The following is a 16,021-nucleotide window of genomic DNA, read 5'->3' on the forward strand; positions in this document are numbered from 1 at the left end:
CGTTGGTGACAAAAAATACCAGGTTACTTACTTGTACTTTGTTTCCTACGCTGCATATTTTTTTCCACCAGCAAATGTAGTACATTGGCGTTTCAAGATAAAGCAGAGTTTTTGAAAACACATTTTGTGACACAATTGGAAAAAAGCGACGAAAGTTGACCATGGATGTACATGCAATTTTTGTCCAAAATTTTCTCCCTCACGGAAGTAGTCTCTCTGTCCGTTTTCTAAACGAACATTGAGATGAATGAAAGCAGGATTTCTGTCAGGAATTTTAAATCCAAGTAATCGCCAGACTGTTTTACTGCTACTAATGTAGCGCCCAGCCTGATTAGCCTGGACCTCATTCAGGCTGTAGCCCCAGCAACTTCAAGCATTGCTTGATCTGAACTTTTGTAGACATATTTGCAAATGTACTTAATGGCCTTCATTGAGCGGCAATGTTCATCATTTTGCAGAACAAAGTTATGTTATGCACAACAAACCTGTTGATTTCATGCTCAAAAGTTTGAAAAATCTGCTGATCATTCTGCATAACAAGCAAGGTGCTCAGCATCTGTAAAGAGTTTGCCGTCCCCGTCAGTTAGTGTTAAAGCAATCAAATACCTTGGATCATGTTACCTTGGATCACATGGACCAGGGATCATGTTACTGGTTACTGATTTAAGCAGTTGGGGATTACCAATATTATCAGGTATTTCTGCACAAATTATCATTTCTATTTGGTATGGAATTATTTTTTATTTCAGCCAAACCAAAATGTAGGCATGTGATAAGCCACGTTTAAGCCACTTGATGCTAATATATAAAGCATTGAGTGGGCCCAAACACTTGTCTTTTTGTGAGGACATTTATCATAGTGATATTTTATTGGTGAAAAACTCGCGCAATTGTATCGTGGCTATTAGCAGCAGTTCAATACTTAAAGCGCGACTTTATGATTTAGGACTAGTTTTTATTACATGCTAAACATTTGCATATAGTGCAATGCATCTTAAGCATACTTATCCACGTTACGTTGACCATTTGTAAAGGTGGGAGGAAATTGGTGTGCCTGCCAACATTAGCAGCAGTACAACCTTTTTGGATGGCATTTTTGAGGTGATCATACCAGGCAGCCATTTGTTTGAAACATTTTGTTCAAAATCTCTGTAGGATTTTCTACTTCTCTTTCTTTAACCTGACAGTTACTTTGTATTTGTAATATGGAATTCTTTTTCGGTTTAAATGCAAATAATTTGGTTGCCTACATTTCTATGGCACTGGGAGATTATCTCACAAGGAAAGTATTCTATTTGGTTGGAATTTCCCTAGTTTTCTGGTATGTCATCCAAATGTCTTAAAAAGCAGAGTCAGGCCCAGAAAGCAATTAAAAGGGCTGATTTGAAGTGCAATCATTAAGAGAACCTAATTAGAGAGGGAAGAGCTTTTATGTAACAGCCAAGTGATTGGAAACGTTACCTAGATAATTAGAAGGTCATAAAAGACCTCATGCAAAGCTTGATGATCACTCTGGTAGCTCGGAAGATGATTTGAATTTACTGGATTGTTTGATTTGCTTGCTTTTTAACTAATTGTTTCATCAAGTTAAGCTGCTCTGATCACACTTCACTCAACACAAGATTTAGAATAAAAGGACTGGTCTACTGACTTAGGGAAGTCAATGGTCTAGAAGAGGATGTCAAAATTGAATTCATGAAGTGAAGTTAACCCTAGGTACAAAATTTAACCTCAGTTCACCAACACCCCTTGAGTTGCCACATTCCACCTTAAGATCTTCGCCGGGGGCCTCTGAATATATTTATTATACTTATAACATAATATTTTGAAAGAATATAAAATTGAGAGTATAATACTATTTTGTGGATGATCTGTTATTTTTTATGAGGCATTTTAACTGCTTTACTTGCTAATAATGGATTTAAGTGGCGTAACTTTCAAAATTGACGTTTTGGCTGAAAAACCAAATATTTTATTCCATACTTAATACTTAGTGCTTACTTCTTTTAAACTCCTTTTTTTCTTTTTTTTACAAACCTTATATTTTTTTATTAGATATGAATTTGCTACTTAAATTTGCTGTGTGAAACGGAGCTTCATCTTGCGTGATGTATTTTGGTTAATTGTTAAAGAACCAATTGTCTTATTGAGCTAACAATCGAGTTTCTTGAATTTTTTTTGTACTGGTCTTCTTTCATATATCTTTCAGCAGTGTAGAGACGAGCAAGTTAACTTGCAATATACCAAACACAAGTATTTGTGGGATGTATGCTGGCTTCTCCACAAAACTATACCTTTTTCACTGAATTACTTTCTCAAGTTAAATTGTTCTCAGTTTCAACTCATACTTCTTAATATTTAAGCAATTTTAAAACATAAAAATTAGGAAGTACATTTTCAGTAAAATTGAAAAAAAAAAAGTAGATCTATTATGTTTATTTAACTCTATTACACAAATCTATTCTAAAGGAACTATTTCGTTTTTAAAAACTGTACCATGCCTAAAACTCATTTCTTACATTGACTGACATTGTAACAAATATTTTGTCTCAAAAACATAAAAAAGTATTTATTCACCGTAATTTGCATTAAAATGATATTTATCATACTGTGTCACATTTAAAGTTAAAAAGCATTTGTGGTATAACATATATCATGTAATAGTCTCTTTAAGCTATTGTTGTTTAAATCTGTTCAAATCTAATGAAAAATTGATAAAAAAGGTTTTTTGAATATTAAATGAAATTTAAGATTGTCACTCTGATGGCTACGTCATCAAATGTGGAGATACTGCATGAACTTTTTTTAATCTTCAAGCAAATTTACATTTGTTCGGGCAAAATTTTCATTAGCTCTTCAAAGTGCTTTTAAAATGTTAAAAAACTCTGGTATGCTAAATATTCAAACAGTAAGTATTTATGTGATGAAAATATAACCGAATGAGCAATAAAACAAAGTTTATCCGATTACACAGTAGGTTGAAAAAAAACTGCGTTCTCAATGCGCAAAAAGCAAACACCAGACTTTTTAATCATAAACTTCTTTTTTAAGTTTGGAACACTATTCAAAACCATTTATTTTGAAGTAGGTATAAAACCATCTCACAAAGTCTAATCTCACACTGATTGCGCTCCATTTTTTACAACTCTCTCAACTTCGAGTGTGAATTGAATATGCGAGGTGCTCCAGAGAGGAAAATTAATATTGGGCCGAAGACATGATTTGTGTAAAAATTAGATAAGATATAGACTATGGGCTATGGACTCCCCATCACGTTTATATATTTTTCCTCGATGGTGAATTTCCTGAAGGTGTTTATGGTTTCATTGTATGAAATGAACAAAATTTCCATTGCTGATACTTTTGACAAAACCGGAACTCTCCTCTACATTTACGTATTTAATGGAACGCTCTTTAAAAAGAAACATCTTTTTGTTATTACATTTGAATATTACTCAGAATGGCTTTTCTCAAAATACCGCAGAGGATTACCAAAATGACAAATGATGATAGCAGCAGTGCAGTGGCAAATGTCCACTGAGATTATCACATTCAAACATAAAATTGATCGCTAGTGGCAGCTGCTTGCTTTTAAAGTTTCCTCTCATTGCCATTTAAAGCGTACATGGTCCGTTAGCTTTATTTCTCAGTTCGGCAGTTTCTTCTGGGCAAAAATAATGATCCAAATAAGTTCTTTTCCCGCAGCTTAAACATGAAGTTTGCGAAAGCAGCAGCCTGAACATCAGTTGTTTTCTTGTGAGGGTCACCATTATTAAAGCATCAATTCTAATCCCAAACATTTTTCTTATTTTTGTACGAATTGCCCCTTGTTAGACTTTCGAGCTTTGTCACAAAATATTTTAGAGAATGCGATCTACCCCTGCTTAATATAAGTACAATAGCATTTGTATCACAAACTATTGAAACATTTAAATTGTTGTTGAGACTTCTGATTGTTGTTAGACTGTTGTTGAGACTGTTGAGACTACTTTGCAATCTCAATGCTAACCTAAGAAAAGGCTTTTTGCATTGAAAAACTTTGTTCGATTTTCTCATCCATTAGAGTTAAGTGTAGCGGCAGGTTGAGACATTACTGAAAGCACTGACGTAAGGTTAGGAATTCAGATAGCAGGTCCTCTAAGACACTTAATAAGCTTAGTGTTAAAAAATTATCTGTTATCCTAAGCAACAAACAATGCAACTTTATTGCTTAAAAACTAGAGAATTTCCTCATTTGAAAGTTAAAAACAAACAGCTTATTTATAATTAAATGATTTGCAGTCATACTTATTTTAAGAACGAGTTCAATTTTGCTTATTCATAAATAATAACAAAAAATAATATGTACCTGTAAAAAGATATGCTTAAAATATTTATACAATGCGTAGAAAAAGGTATGATTACAAAACAAAAGCGCAGTTTTCAGCAAAATGCCTATTCCAGAGAATTAATTTGCATTATAAAATTCTTATTCACATTAAGGAGCAAAGAATTTTTCATTAATTTAGAAATATAACATACTAAACCGTATACAAATCAATTACGCGGGTAAAACTAGCTATAATGTTATTTGTTGAACTGCCTCTATTTTAGGATGAAGACTTTCCAAACATTGGTAACGATTGCGATGACGACATTAAAAACTTCTTCCGCGTGAATGACAAGATCACGTATTGTGATATAGATTGGGCAATAAAGGTTTATGCTAGGATTTTAGAAAGAGACTCATCAGCTCCACCAGAAAGTAAACGTGTTGCAACAATGAGATTGTTACAGGATATTACAAGAATGAAATATCAATCTTTTAATATACCATTACAATCGCATGACGAACTGGGAATGCATTCTGCAGTTAATCATCCAATGGATATCTTGCACGATTTCATTCTTAAAGCTGACTTCTCTTTAAGAAGCAAGCTTTACCAAAAGCTTGCGTTTTGTCATCTTTCTGTCCCCGTCTTGTTTCCATCTGTTCAAGACCTTTACATGAATTTGTCTCTTAGAAGTATAATAGTTGCAAGGCGCGAAAACGATAAGTTAATCGAGGAAAATGTTACGAAATCTCCGCTTTGCGTAGTTTCGATGATGCGGATCGGTCAACAGGCTGTTGGAAGCTGGTCCAAATCAAAACTCTGCAACGATTTATTAGGTTTCAATGTAAATACAAAAATAGGTAGTTGCGGTTTTTACACAAGACACGCTCTTTCTAGCAAAATGAACAGAAAAACATCAGAAGGAACCGTTGAAGGAATGTGGTATCATAACTTATCACATAAAACTAAGGAATTTTCCGAAACATTTTCTTTGTTAAACTTAAGAGGAGATGCTCTTCACCATATTCAATTGGCAGTAATACTAGCTTCAGCTTCGGTTGTATTGTTTGCTCTTTGTGGAGTAGATATGTTCAAAGATGAACAGCACTTAGGTTTTCTAATGGCCTTAGCCGAGAGCAAAAACCAATCGACCTTGAAAAAACTTGTGGTTTTAATGACAAAAGAATCAGCTAGTTATGTTAAAAGTAGACGTGTTCTGTTTAATGATGTTTGTCCCAATGTTCGATATAAGATAATTGATGAAAACTACCATAAACTGTTAGAGACGGTGACTGTTGAAATAGAAGAAACTCTTGAAAACAGTTTACAAAAACTCAGTCTTAACGAAAGGTTTTCCCAAATAGCTCCAGAACATATTTCAAAGAACTCTAAAGCAAAAGATACCAGTGAGTCCATTCTGAAAGAATTAGATCTTATTAATAGCTCAAACGCACAAGAGAAAGCGCAAATTAGAAAGAAGTTATTTCCAATACAGTCAACAATAAAGCGATATGCTGAAGCACAAAAAAAGGAAACTAGAACGCGGAATCTTGATCAGAAATATAAGTACCGTGATGAAATCCTAGCTGTTAGAAAGGAGCAGTCCGAAGTAATCCAAAAAGATTTTCCTCATCTGATGTCTAAGTTCTTAAAGGAGATATTTAAATGTAATGGCATAGAAGCGAAAATTAGATATTTAAGTGATGTTAAAGATTATATGGATGATTGGTCTTTTACGCATATACCTGATGTTCGAAATCAATATTTAATTGCCACAAAGGAGCTAAATTTACTTAAGAAAAAAGAAACCAAAAATTTAAACGACGAAATATCATTTTCAAATGAGCAGCGGAAGCGGCAAAAACGCTGTGATGACCTAAGTATTTATTTATTGGATATATCTATAGGAGTTGAAACGATTATTCGTGAGATTGGTGGGATATATGAAGCATTATATAGAAATCAGGACAATTTAAACAAAGAACTCAGCAAGTACATGAACATGCTTCCTGAATTAGCTGCTACCTTTCTTTTGAATGGAATTGCACTTGAACTAATAGATGGTGACGGATTATCAGTTCCAGTAACTTGGCTGAAAGAGGTTTTCAAGGTGTTCAAAATATCCTATATGGAATATTATGACCTAAAGCATGAACCAAGAATTTTTGTATTAACAGTGCTCGGAACTCAAAGCTCTGGTAAGTCAACTTTACTGAACACTATGTTTGGAATACAGTTTCCTGTAAGTGCTGGGCGCTGCACGAAAGGAGCCTACTTACAAATGATTCCAGTATTTTTGGAAAACTACAAGAATGATGTTATTCTTGTTGTTGACACAGAAGGGTTAGGCGCTCCTGAGTACAAAAGTAGCAAAACACACGATAACGAAATAGCAACGTTCGTTCTGGGGATATCAGATGTTGCAATAGTTAATGTGCGCGGAGAGTTGCCAAACGACATAGAAAACTTTTTAGAAGTAAGCATATGCGCGCTCATGAGAATGAATATGGTTGATTTTCATCCCAACGTCGTGTTTGTTCATCAAAACTGTGATCCGTCTGCGAAAGAAAAAAACTTATCTGGTCGCAATACCTTTATGAAACTTATGGATGAAGTTGTTGTAGCACAAGCTAGGATAATGCAAAAGAGTTACCAACACTTTCAAGATATTGTTGACATTTCACTAGAACATGATGTTTTTTATTTCCCACAACTCCTGGAAGGATCTGGCTCAATGGCACCGCCAAATCAATCGTATAGCGATGCTAGTTCAGAACTAAGAGATCATATTATAAACAAAATGGCCTCCAACAAGATGGGTAGTCTATGTTTAGAAGATCTTTGTAAAAAAATAGATACGGTGTGGAACGGAATTTTAGAAGAAAACTTTGTTTTGAGTCTAAATAACAATGCGGAGATTCAAGTCAAATATGAAATTGAAAACGAAGTTAGCATATGGAGATCAAAAATAGAATGTAGTTTAAACGAATATCTTGAAACTGTTTATAATGAAATTAGAGCATCCTTTAAGTCTCGCTTCGAAGCAAACGCTTGTCGAGAATACTTAGCGATAAAACTGAATGAATTCACTGCTAAATCTATCGAATTAAACAATGCCCAAGCTGAAGCTTTCACAAACTTTATCGATAAAAAAACCGCTAACCAGAAGATTTTTCTAAAATGGAAACAGCGCTATATTAATAGAATGGAACAGAACATTTTCAATATTGTGACAAATGGCGAGGGATGCATTGAAAAATATTTTAATGATCAACAAAATAGTTTAGAGTTAGAAAGGGAATTAAAAGCAAGCAAAATCTCATTACATGCTCATACAAGAAAAGTGGCAGAAGATCTTTTAAAGAAGAGAAAGGACCAAGATGTCAGTGATGTAACGTTCAGCAAGGAAGAATGTGAAAGTGAATTTCAAATATTTTGGGATGGTATCATTGGTAATTTACAAAAGTGGGAAAACAAAAAGTTCATTCCGGCCGATGTGAGTGAGGTTTTTAAGCAAGAGCTTTATATTAGTTATGGGCAAACTGCAAAGTTTAATAGCACTATTCAAAGATTTGGTGATAGACTCGAAAACAAGTTCAAAGTGGATTGGATTGATTTATCAGAACATTTCCAGTGGAAGACTTCGTATTTAGATTATTTTAAAATTGTACGTGACAAAGCAATGTCGTTTACTACACCTAACAAAAGAAATTTAATGGAAGAAATTGAGGATATGATTGCATCAGCTATTCTTCGTATACAAAATACTTTGCTTTGCTTGAGAGATATAGGAGGCGTTAAGCAAATGATGTTCCAATCTTACGCGCAATTTGATTGCACTGTGTTTGTTAAGCTGTATTTGAGAAAAGCAATCGAAATTTTGATTGAAGTACACTTAAAACTTAAATGTTCTGAAATATTTAACTTGACTGATACTTTTATAGCGTTATTTGCTTGTTACGCAGCACAAATTGCTGTTGAATACTTTAGTTTGGCACAAGAAAGTTATTTGATGAAAAATGATTGTAAGGAAAAGATTGAAAGAGAAAAGGAGTCAACCAAAGAGCTGTTTTTATCAATATTAAGAAATGAAAAAGAAATAACAATAGCTGCTCTGCAAATAAGAGCGCTTTTTCTGACTGCAGCTAAGAATCAAGCCTTAGTTTTAATTAGAGGGGTGCTGAAAGAACAAGTTTTAAAAAGAATTACACAAAAGCTCCATGTGCATGGATTGGTTCTTCGTGATGTTGTTGAAATTATTTCAAAAAAATTAATCAGTAATAAAGAAATGATCTTCCTTAAAACTTTTTTCAACAACCCATTCGTAACTTTTGAAGATAAAGTTTCTCAAGTACTTAATGATAACAAAGAAGCAAACATTAGTAAAGAATTTGACTTGAAGATAAACGCCATTTTTGAAAAACTAAAAACAGAATGCCTGAATAAGTTTGTACCACATGGCTTTAAAACTTTTAATGCAAATATTTGCGAGTATTCGGTAATTAAAACATTAGGAATTGGAGAGGAAGACTTTGATCATATTTTAAAGCTAAGCCTTGAAAATAAAATGGAGGATCAACAAGAACTGATTACGAAGCTAACTTCATTAATTGAATCTGGTTATAGTAGCGAACTCAAACTTACCTTTGGAGAAGAACATAACTTGAAATTGCAACTAAAAAATGATATTAAAGACCATTTATTTCAATGTAAAACAAGGTGCCCGTTTTGTAGAACACCTTGCAATCAAACACATGCGGATGATAGCAATGATCACTCGAGTAGATGTCATCGCCCTCAAGGCTTTGCTTCTTTCACTGAATTTGATTGTTCTGAGTTTACGATCAATTTTTGTAACGACAATGTCATTTCTAACAGTCACTTCAAAAATGTCGATACGAAGTATAAATGGGTACACTACAGAGATTACAAATCAGTTGGACCGAGATATTCGAGCTGGGAAATCGATGGAACAGCTAGTGATCATTATTTGTATTGGAAATATATCACATATCACGTTATGCAAATCTTAGATAAGTTTTATCCTATGGCTGTAAAAAAAGATGTAAGTAATTGGAGAGAAGTTACCAAAGTTGAAGCAATTAATGTAATCAACAATTGTTTTTACTTAGATGGAGCAAACGTTCGAATTGTGAACGGCCGACATATTGTGTAAATAAGTTTTAAAGTTTCTACCTTGTGTATAGTACTGTCGAGTTTACTTTTAAAAATAAAGCGATGAACTTCAAATTATTAAAACTCATAATCAGTTTCTGTTGTCTCATTTTTAAATAATTCGCATTAACAATATCAGTTGGTGGAGGGGTTTTGATTTTTATAAAATCAACTTTATTAATTTACTTTTCATCATTTTCATTTCCCGCCGTTAACCTTTCACAGTGTTTTACTGTTTTTTCTGATGATATTTTTTTAATATTAAATAAATTTTAATGATTGATTTTTTTTCAAGTTTTTATTAACCAATAGTATTGTAAATCATTTAGCTACCATTTAATTAAAACGTGTGCGCATATTTTGTGATACAACTCCTAAACAAAATAGTTCTTTAATTTAGCGACAGAAATGCTTGAATTCAGCAAAGTTTACTTTTAAAGTACTTTGATTCCTATGACTTTTACATACTTTTTAGGAAATTGAATGGCATTTTATTCAACACTGTAACTATAAATGATCCAAAACTATTGACACAAAATATACAAATCTGTTTGCACATAACAGTATACATAATTGAAACGCCACTATATCATATTTGCAGGGCCGGATTAAGGTTCTGGTATACACAAGGCACAGTTTGCATGATTACTTGGTGCTACTGAGTAATTTTAAAGAGCTCAATTAAAGCAAATGCTTTCTATCAGAAACTTGATGTTCTGCACGTAGTGATGCTACACAATCTCATTATTATAACTGTTAGGGCGTCTTGTATTTTCTGATACCACTTAAAAAGAACGTTAACAATCAACCGCTGTCTATGAAGCGAAATTGTTCCTTATGATGTTAGAGAATTAGGAGACTGTGCTAACGTTAGTAATAACAAAAGGAGGGAGCTTGTTCACAGTATTTTTTGACAGTTTAACCAGGAATAAAGTGAAAACTTTATTATAACAGTCGTTGTCTTCGTGACTACAAGATTTACATTCATCCTCAGCGTGGTTTCAATTCAGATATTATTAAAGAGTTAATGTTTAAAGAAAAAGATTTTAGTGACATAGAAAAATGTATTGTATTGTTGTTTGATGAAATTAAAATTCAAGAAAATCTTGTATGGGATAAACACACAGGAGAAATGTTTTTTAATCATCATCTTTTTTGCATATTTTTAAAAAATTGATGCTGTAATCGACAATTTGCTAAATTATCAGCACATGGTCAAATTAGTGGCTAAAAATGTTGAAATATGTATTAATCTATTTCAACCATAGAAGCAACCACCTAAGCATGGTAAAATTTCATCCAGTTATTGTAATTCCAATAAAACTTTCAAAAAAATCTATTGCAGCAGTTAAGCAACCATCAACATAAGGTAAAACTTCAAACACTGCACTTCCAAATGTGTTATTTCAATTTTCCTAAATAAAATATTGGTGGTTGACGTGAAATGTTCGGTAAATCCTTATTATCTATTTATGATTTGAATAAGTCTGTATAGCTAACCTATTTTACTAAAGAACTTCTATAATTTTTTCTCAATATACTTTCTATCTTGAATACATCTTGACATGTCTTTTTCACTTTTCTTCATAAAAAATTTCAAATGTTTTCTCCATTATAACTTTTAATTTTGTATTTAACTGGAATAAAATTTTGTACTAAAGAAACTGCAAACACTTCTTAATCCAAACTAATTCAATCCATGAGACCTCAAAAAGTTACTGGTATGTTGTAGCTAACCAAGCAAAGTTGTGCACTTATAAGGATAATTTATAGATTTAAATTTCTTGACCTTCAAGTTTAAACTTGATATTGCTAAAAAGATACATTAAACCATTAGCAACAGTAGGATTATCAGCAAAAGCATACCAGTTCCATTATCTTGAAATAATCTACTTATAAATATGACATAATATATATAATGTACACATATCTTGCAACTCTATGCTTTCTCGTATATCACCAGGGCTATGCAGTTTTATACTATTTTTGTCTGAAGATCAATACTCACAAGAGTTAGTACTTTCATCTTTTAGACACGTTTAAGGGGGATACACTCCCAAAAAATTTCAAAAATTCTAAAAAAAGTTTTTAACTGTTTTAGATACATTAATATATGAGGATTTCAAAGATCGCAGTGGCTATGTCTAAAAATTACTCTAAGTATCAAAATTTTGCATTTTTCAAGTAGTAACAATGCCTTTTTTCAAAAAATATAAATTTACGTCTTGTAGTACACCTCAATAAATGACTTCTTATGAAATGAAAACTTAGATAAAATTCGCAACTAAAAATCTTATTTGATACTTGTTAGATTTAAAGAGCTTCTTGTTAGATTTATAAAACTATTAGTAAGAAAAATTAGTTTTCAAGTTTAGTTTCAGCTCAATTTTTATCGCAAGAGAAATAAATTTTTTAAAAGTTTTTTAACATGGTAAAAGTAGATAGAGTTAAAGCAAGAACAAAACGAGCAGTAAAAAGAAAAAGGATTTTTAATGGAAAGGTGTTACGTGGCAGTGAAATTTTAAATAATTTAAATCACCTTTTAAATGATAATATTGAATCTTTTGTTGATAAACAAAAAGACATCTTCAAAACGTCGACTTCTTCTTTTCGCGAGCTTCAACCTATTTTGAACTTAACACCACAAAAGAATGCAAAGATGTGATAGGTTATAGAATAATTGACTGTTCTATTTTGTCAGATGCTGTATCGGTTTTAAGTTGCCCCACTTGCTTTCAAACAACTTTAGCAATAACTGAAAACATTAGCAAAAAGCGAGGACTTGCATGTGAACTTTCAATTTTTTGTTCAAAATGTAAATATCAAAATAACTTTTATACTTCTAAATTATTAAATCAAAAAGGAATCTTTGATATAAACACACGTACAATATACACAATGAGAACTCTTGGAATAGGATATAAAGCCAGGCCCTGGCCTTCCTTTAGAGGTTGTATACAAGATCAGACCTGTTTTTGAGGACCTCACTAAAGATGATAAGCTTAAAAGATGTCTTCATGGCAAAACACTAAATGCGAATGAGTACGTTAATGGAAAAATTTGGAATCGTATACCAAAAACAAAATTTGTCACCATTACAGTGCTAAAGTTTAGTGTCTACGACGCTGTAGCTAATTTTAATATTGGGATGAAATCGTCAATCCTAGTTTATGAAAAACTTAACATGATTCCTGGCTATTATACAATAAACGGTTCAAACGCTATAAACAAAATCCACCTTAAACGGTCAATCTATCGAGGAAAGCCAAATGATAAATTGCGTCGTCAAAAATTAAGGGCTAAAAAATTGAAGAAAAGTGATAAAACCTTAGAAAATGAAGGCAAATTATATGAAATAGGAGGTTTTTAATTTAAATTAGAGTCTTATATGTAATATTTAGTATGTTTGGAGATTTTTTATTTAATAATTTTACATTTTTAGCGTTTTCTCAGTTTGACGTTTTTCAATATGCCGGCCAATGTTTCAAGAGTACCGCTTAAGCTTTTTGTCTCAAATTTTCAGCATATCTTCCTTTTAATAAGCCCTGTGTTTTAAATGGAACATAATTTTGATATCTCAAGAAAAAAACCAGAATAGCTGTTTTACCTTTTAAAAAATTGCCCTTTTTTATAATACAATTTTTGTCGGACATGTACTCAGACCCAGATTTTTTTTTCCAAATCTGTTCCATTTAAAACACTCAAGCACCTATTCTAAATGCAATACCGAAGTTTCACTTTGCCTTTCTTAATAGTTTTTACTGAATCTTGGTCGGCGCAAATCATATTTTCTGCTTATTTTAGGGGTTTTTTGGGGTATATGCAACAATCGTTGACCAAAAAAAAAAAAAATGTAAATTTTTTGTTTTCATTATATTGTATGTTAGATTACTTAAAAAGCTTTCTTCTATTGTCTATATTTAAATTTGGGGGATAATCCCCCTTAAATGAAATTTAAAGTTCGCATTTTATTATAGAAAATATTTCCTTATTTTCAATTATTCATTTCAAAATTCACAAAAATAATTTTTAACAATCCCAAATCTGTGCAAACAATTTTTCTTCGTCATTAATTTTAATTTCTTCTCTCAATCAACAAATCAATAAATAGCTATAACCTTCTCTCCTAATTAAAACTCCATTTTACATATTTTCTATTTCATTTATAACCTGTACTTTTCCAAAAATATCTTTCAAAAACCGAAATAAATAACCGCAAACACGTATTTACAATTCTTTGATTTTCACTGGTAAAAACTGTTAAAACTATTAAATCCACAACGTTATTAAATCTTCTAAAGCATTCCGCAACGGAATTACATTCATATATACACTATGACGTTCAATCGAACGAATGGTTTTTTTGATTTCGTTCTTTCTTATTTATTATCACAATAATGTATTAATGTTTCTCCTAAAGCTATAGATTTGAGATATTCATTCGCAGAAAAGTTCATTTCTTTAATCTTTTTCTGTTCTAATTGCTTTACAAATACTTTCTGATATATCAATATTTTCTAACATACATATTGCGTATTTGTTGCTTCTAATGTATCACAACTTTAAAGCTAATTTCAGCATTCTTAATTACTATTAAAATTGTATTAAGCTTCTTATAAATATTTCGATGGAAATCCAAATTATTATATATGGAAGAAAAAAATTTTTTATTGCATTTGAATCTTACAGCGCTAAGAGCACTCTACACCACAGTTCCTCCGGGGCTAGATCAGAACTTTTAATACAAATCTCTTCGGTTGTTGTTTAGTGCCTCGTACCATGGCTCCAACCGAGCAGTTCAACTAACTTGCTAACTTTTCAATATCAATAGCTTTCTTCATACCACTTCCATGAAATAATGCGTTAATAACTGTTAAACCAAACTTTTGGTCTATACTTTTTACAAAATGTCATTTATTGGTGTCACATCACTCTCTCCGAAATATCTCAAATAGATTGTGACTTTGAAGTAAGTATCCTAGCTGCAACTTTATCAATACGTTTTATACCATAACTAACCACAGCAGTCTTACCAACATCAAAAGATTTTTAACCAATTTGTTTAGCTGCATCTTTACAAGGATCCATAGCTGCAGATACAATTTGATTTACTTCCTTGCTAGTGAACAATCTAGTACGATACTTGAAATGCTTTTAAAGAATCCACTACCTACATAGGTACAATATTTATATTCTGTCCTATATCTTCCCTCATCTGTCAATACTCTGTCAATGAATTTAGAATAATAGAAAACTCTTCTTTTGAAACAAAGTTGTCATTAAAACCTTTTGATCAACATCGTTATTAGTGCTCATCATTGCTGTCGATAATGCTTTTATTTTTTTATGTTTGTTTGCCTTTTTAAAAACTTTTTAAATAACAATAGTAAGAAATCCTGATCCAAAAGCCATTACCATAATAGTTACAACTATTGGTGCTGCAACAATAATGGATAATAATCCAACACCACCAATACCTAATCCACAGATAGCTGTAAGTGTTGTATCAGAAACTCTTATTCCATTTCAGACTATGACATGACTTAGCTTTTCTCTAAAGGATTGCTCATGTTCTGTTAATTTTATTAATTTTTTGCAACTTATCTTTAGAACCAACAACGTAATCACTGTCAATATGCAATTGAGAGCCATTAAGAAGTATTTGATAAGTTTTTTTCTTTTCTTCAATTTCCGTTATTGTAAATGAAAAGAGGATTTTTTTCTCAGAGAGTCGATCCATGGATCCGAAGGACTCAGCACTAGAGCAGTATTCCGTGAATCCGAAGGATTAATGCGGACTAAATAGCTTTACCCTTTTCGATCACTACATCAGTATCAGAATTGTTCTTAACAGTAATTATAATATCATCAACACTTTCAAGTAAAGTCTCACTTTTTAAAGCTAATTTTCCTTTTAAAGAACCATTTTAGGAAATGAACAACATTCCATTTGACATGTACACACCAAACCATAATGACAACTCCTTAGTTTTTCCGAAATCTGTTGAAATATCTTCTTAAGTATTAATCTACCATGAAACTTATGATGTGTTTAAGGCGGGTTTATCGATTGCTTGTTTTGGTTTCCAATACACGTATATTTGTTGTAATACCGTTTTTACTTCTTCAGAATAAGTAAGTTGTTGATTAAGCATTTATATTTAACAAATACTTTTTTCTTTTAATTATCACTCAAAGCATCTACAATATCATTCCCAACAGGAACATAGAGCTAAAAAGACTATTTGTTCCTATTAGAAAACCATATCCAGTTTTTTTACCTTGATAACTAACATGCAATCAATCTTGAAGTTCATCTTCAAATTCAGATCCAGTGTATGGGGATACAAATCTTTTCCTTCACTTTAAATCTGACTTGCACTTCCTACTTTTTTGAAATGAATACCATTTCTAAGATCCTCTTTATACTTACGAAGCATTCAATTTTAAATAAGCTTTTAAGTACCAGCACTAGTAACATCATATAGCGCACCAACTCCAGTAGCTGTTAAGACAGTTCTTGAACTTTTTGG

General features: G+C 32.0%; 1 protein-coding gene across 1 annotated transcript; it reads left to right on the top strand.

Moving 5' to 3' along the window:
• Nucleotides 1-538: 538 nt before the first annotated feature.
• LOC149878160 (interferon-induced very large GTPase 1-like) lies at nucleotides 539-9,579 on the top strand. Its single transcript, XM_090073300.1, has 2 exons — nucleotides 539-694; nucleotides 4,594-9,579. Exon 2 carries the CDS (start codon nucleotides 4,762-4,764, stop codon nucleotides 9,487-9,489), a length of 4,728 nt encoding a protein of 1,575 aa, XP_089929426.1. The 5' UTR covers nucleotides 539-694; nucleotides 4,594-4,761; the 3' UTR covers nucleotides 9,490-9,579.
• The last annotated feature ends 6,442 nt before the right edge of the window (nucleotides 9,580-16,021 follow it).

Source organism: Hydra viridissima, unplaced genomic scaffold (genome assembly GCF_058129835.1).
Source record: "Hydra viridissima isolate aposymbiotic clone 2 unplaced genomic scaffold, HvirCarnegie_v1 scaffold_15, whole genome shotgun sequence".
Taxonomy (NCBI): Eukaryota; Metazoa; Cnidaria; class Hydrozoa; order Anthoathecata; family Hydridae; genus Hydra; species Hydra viridissima.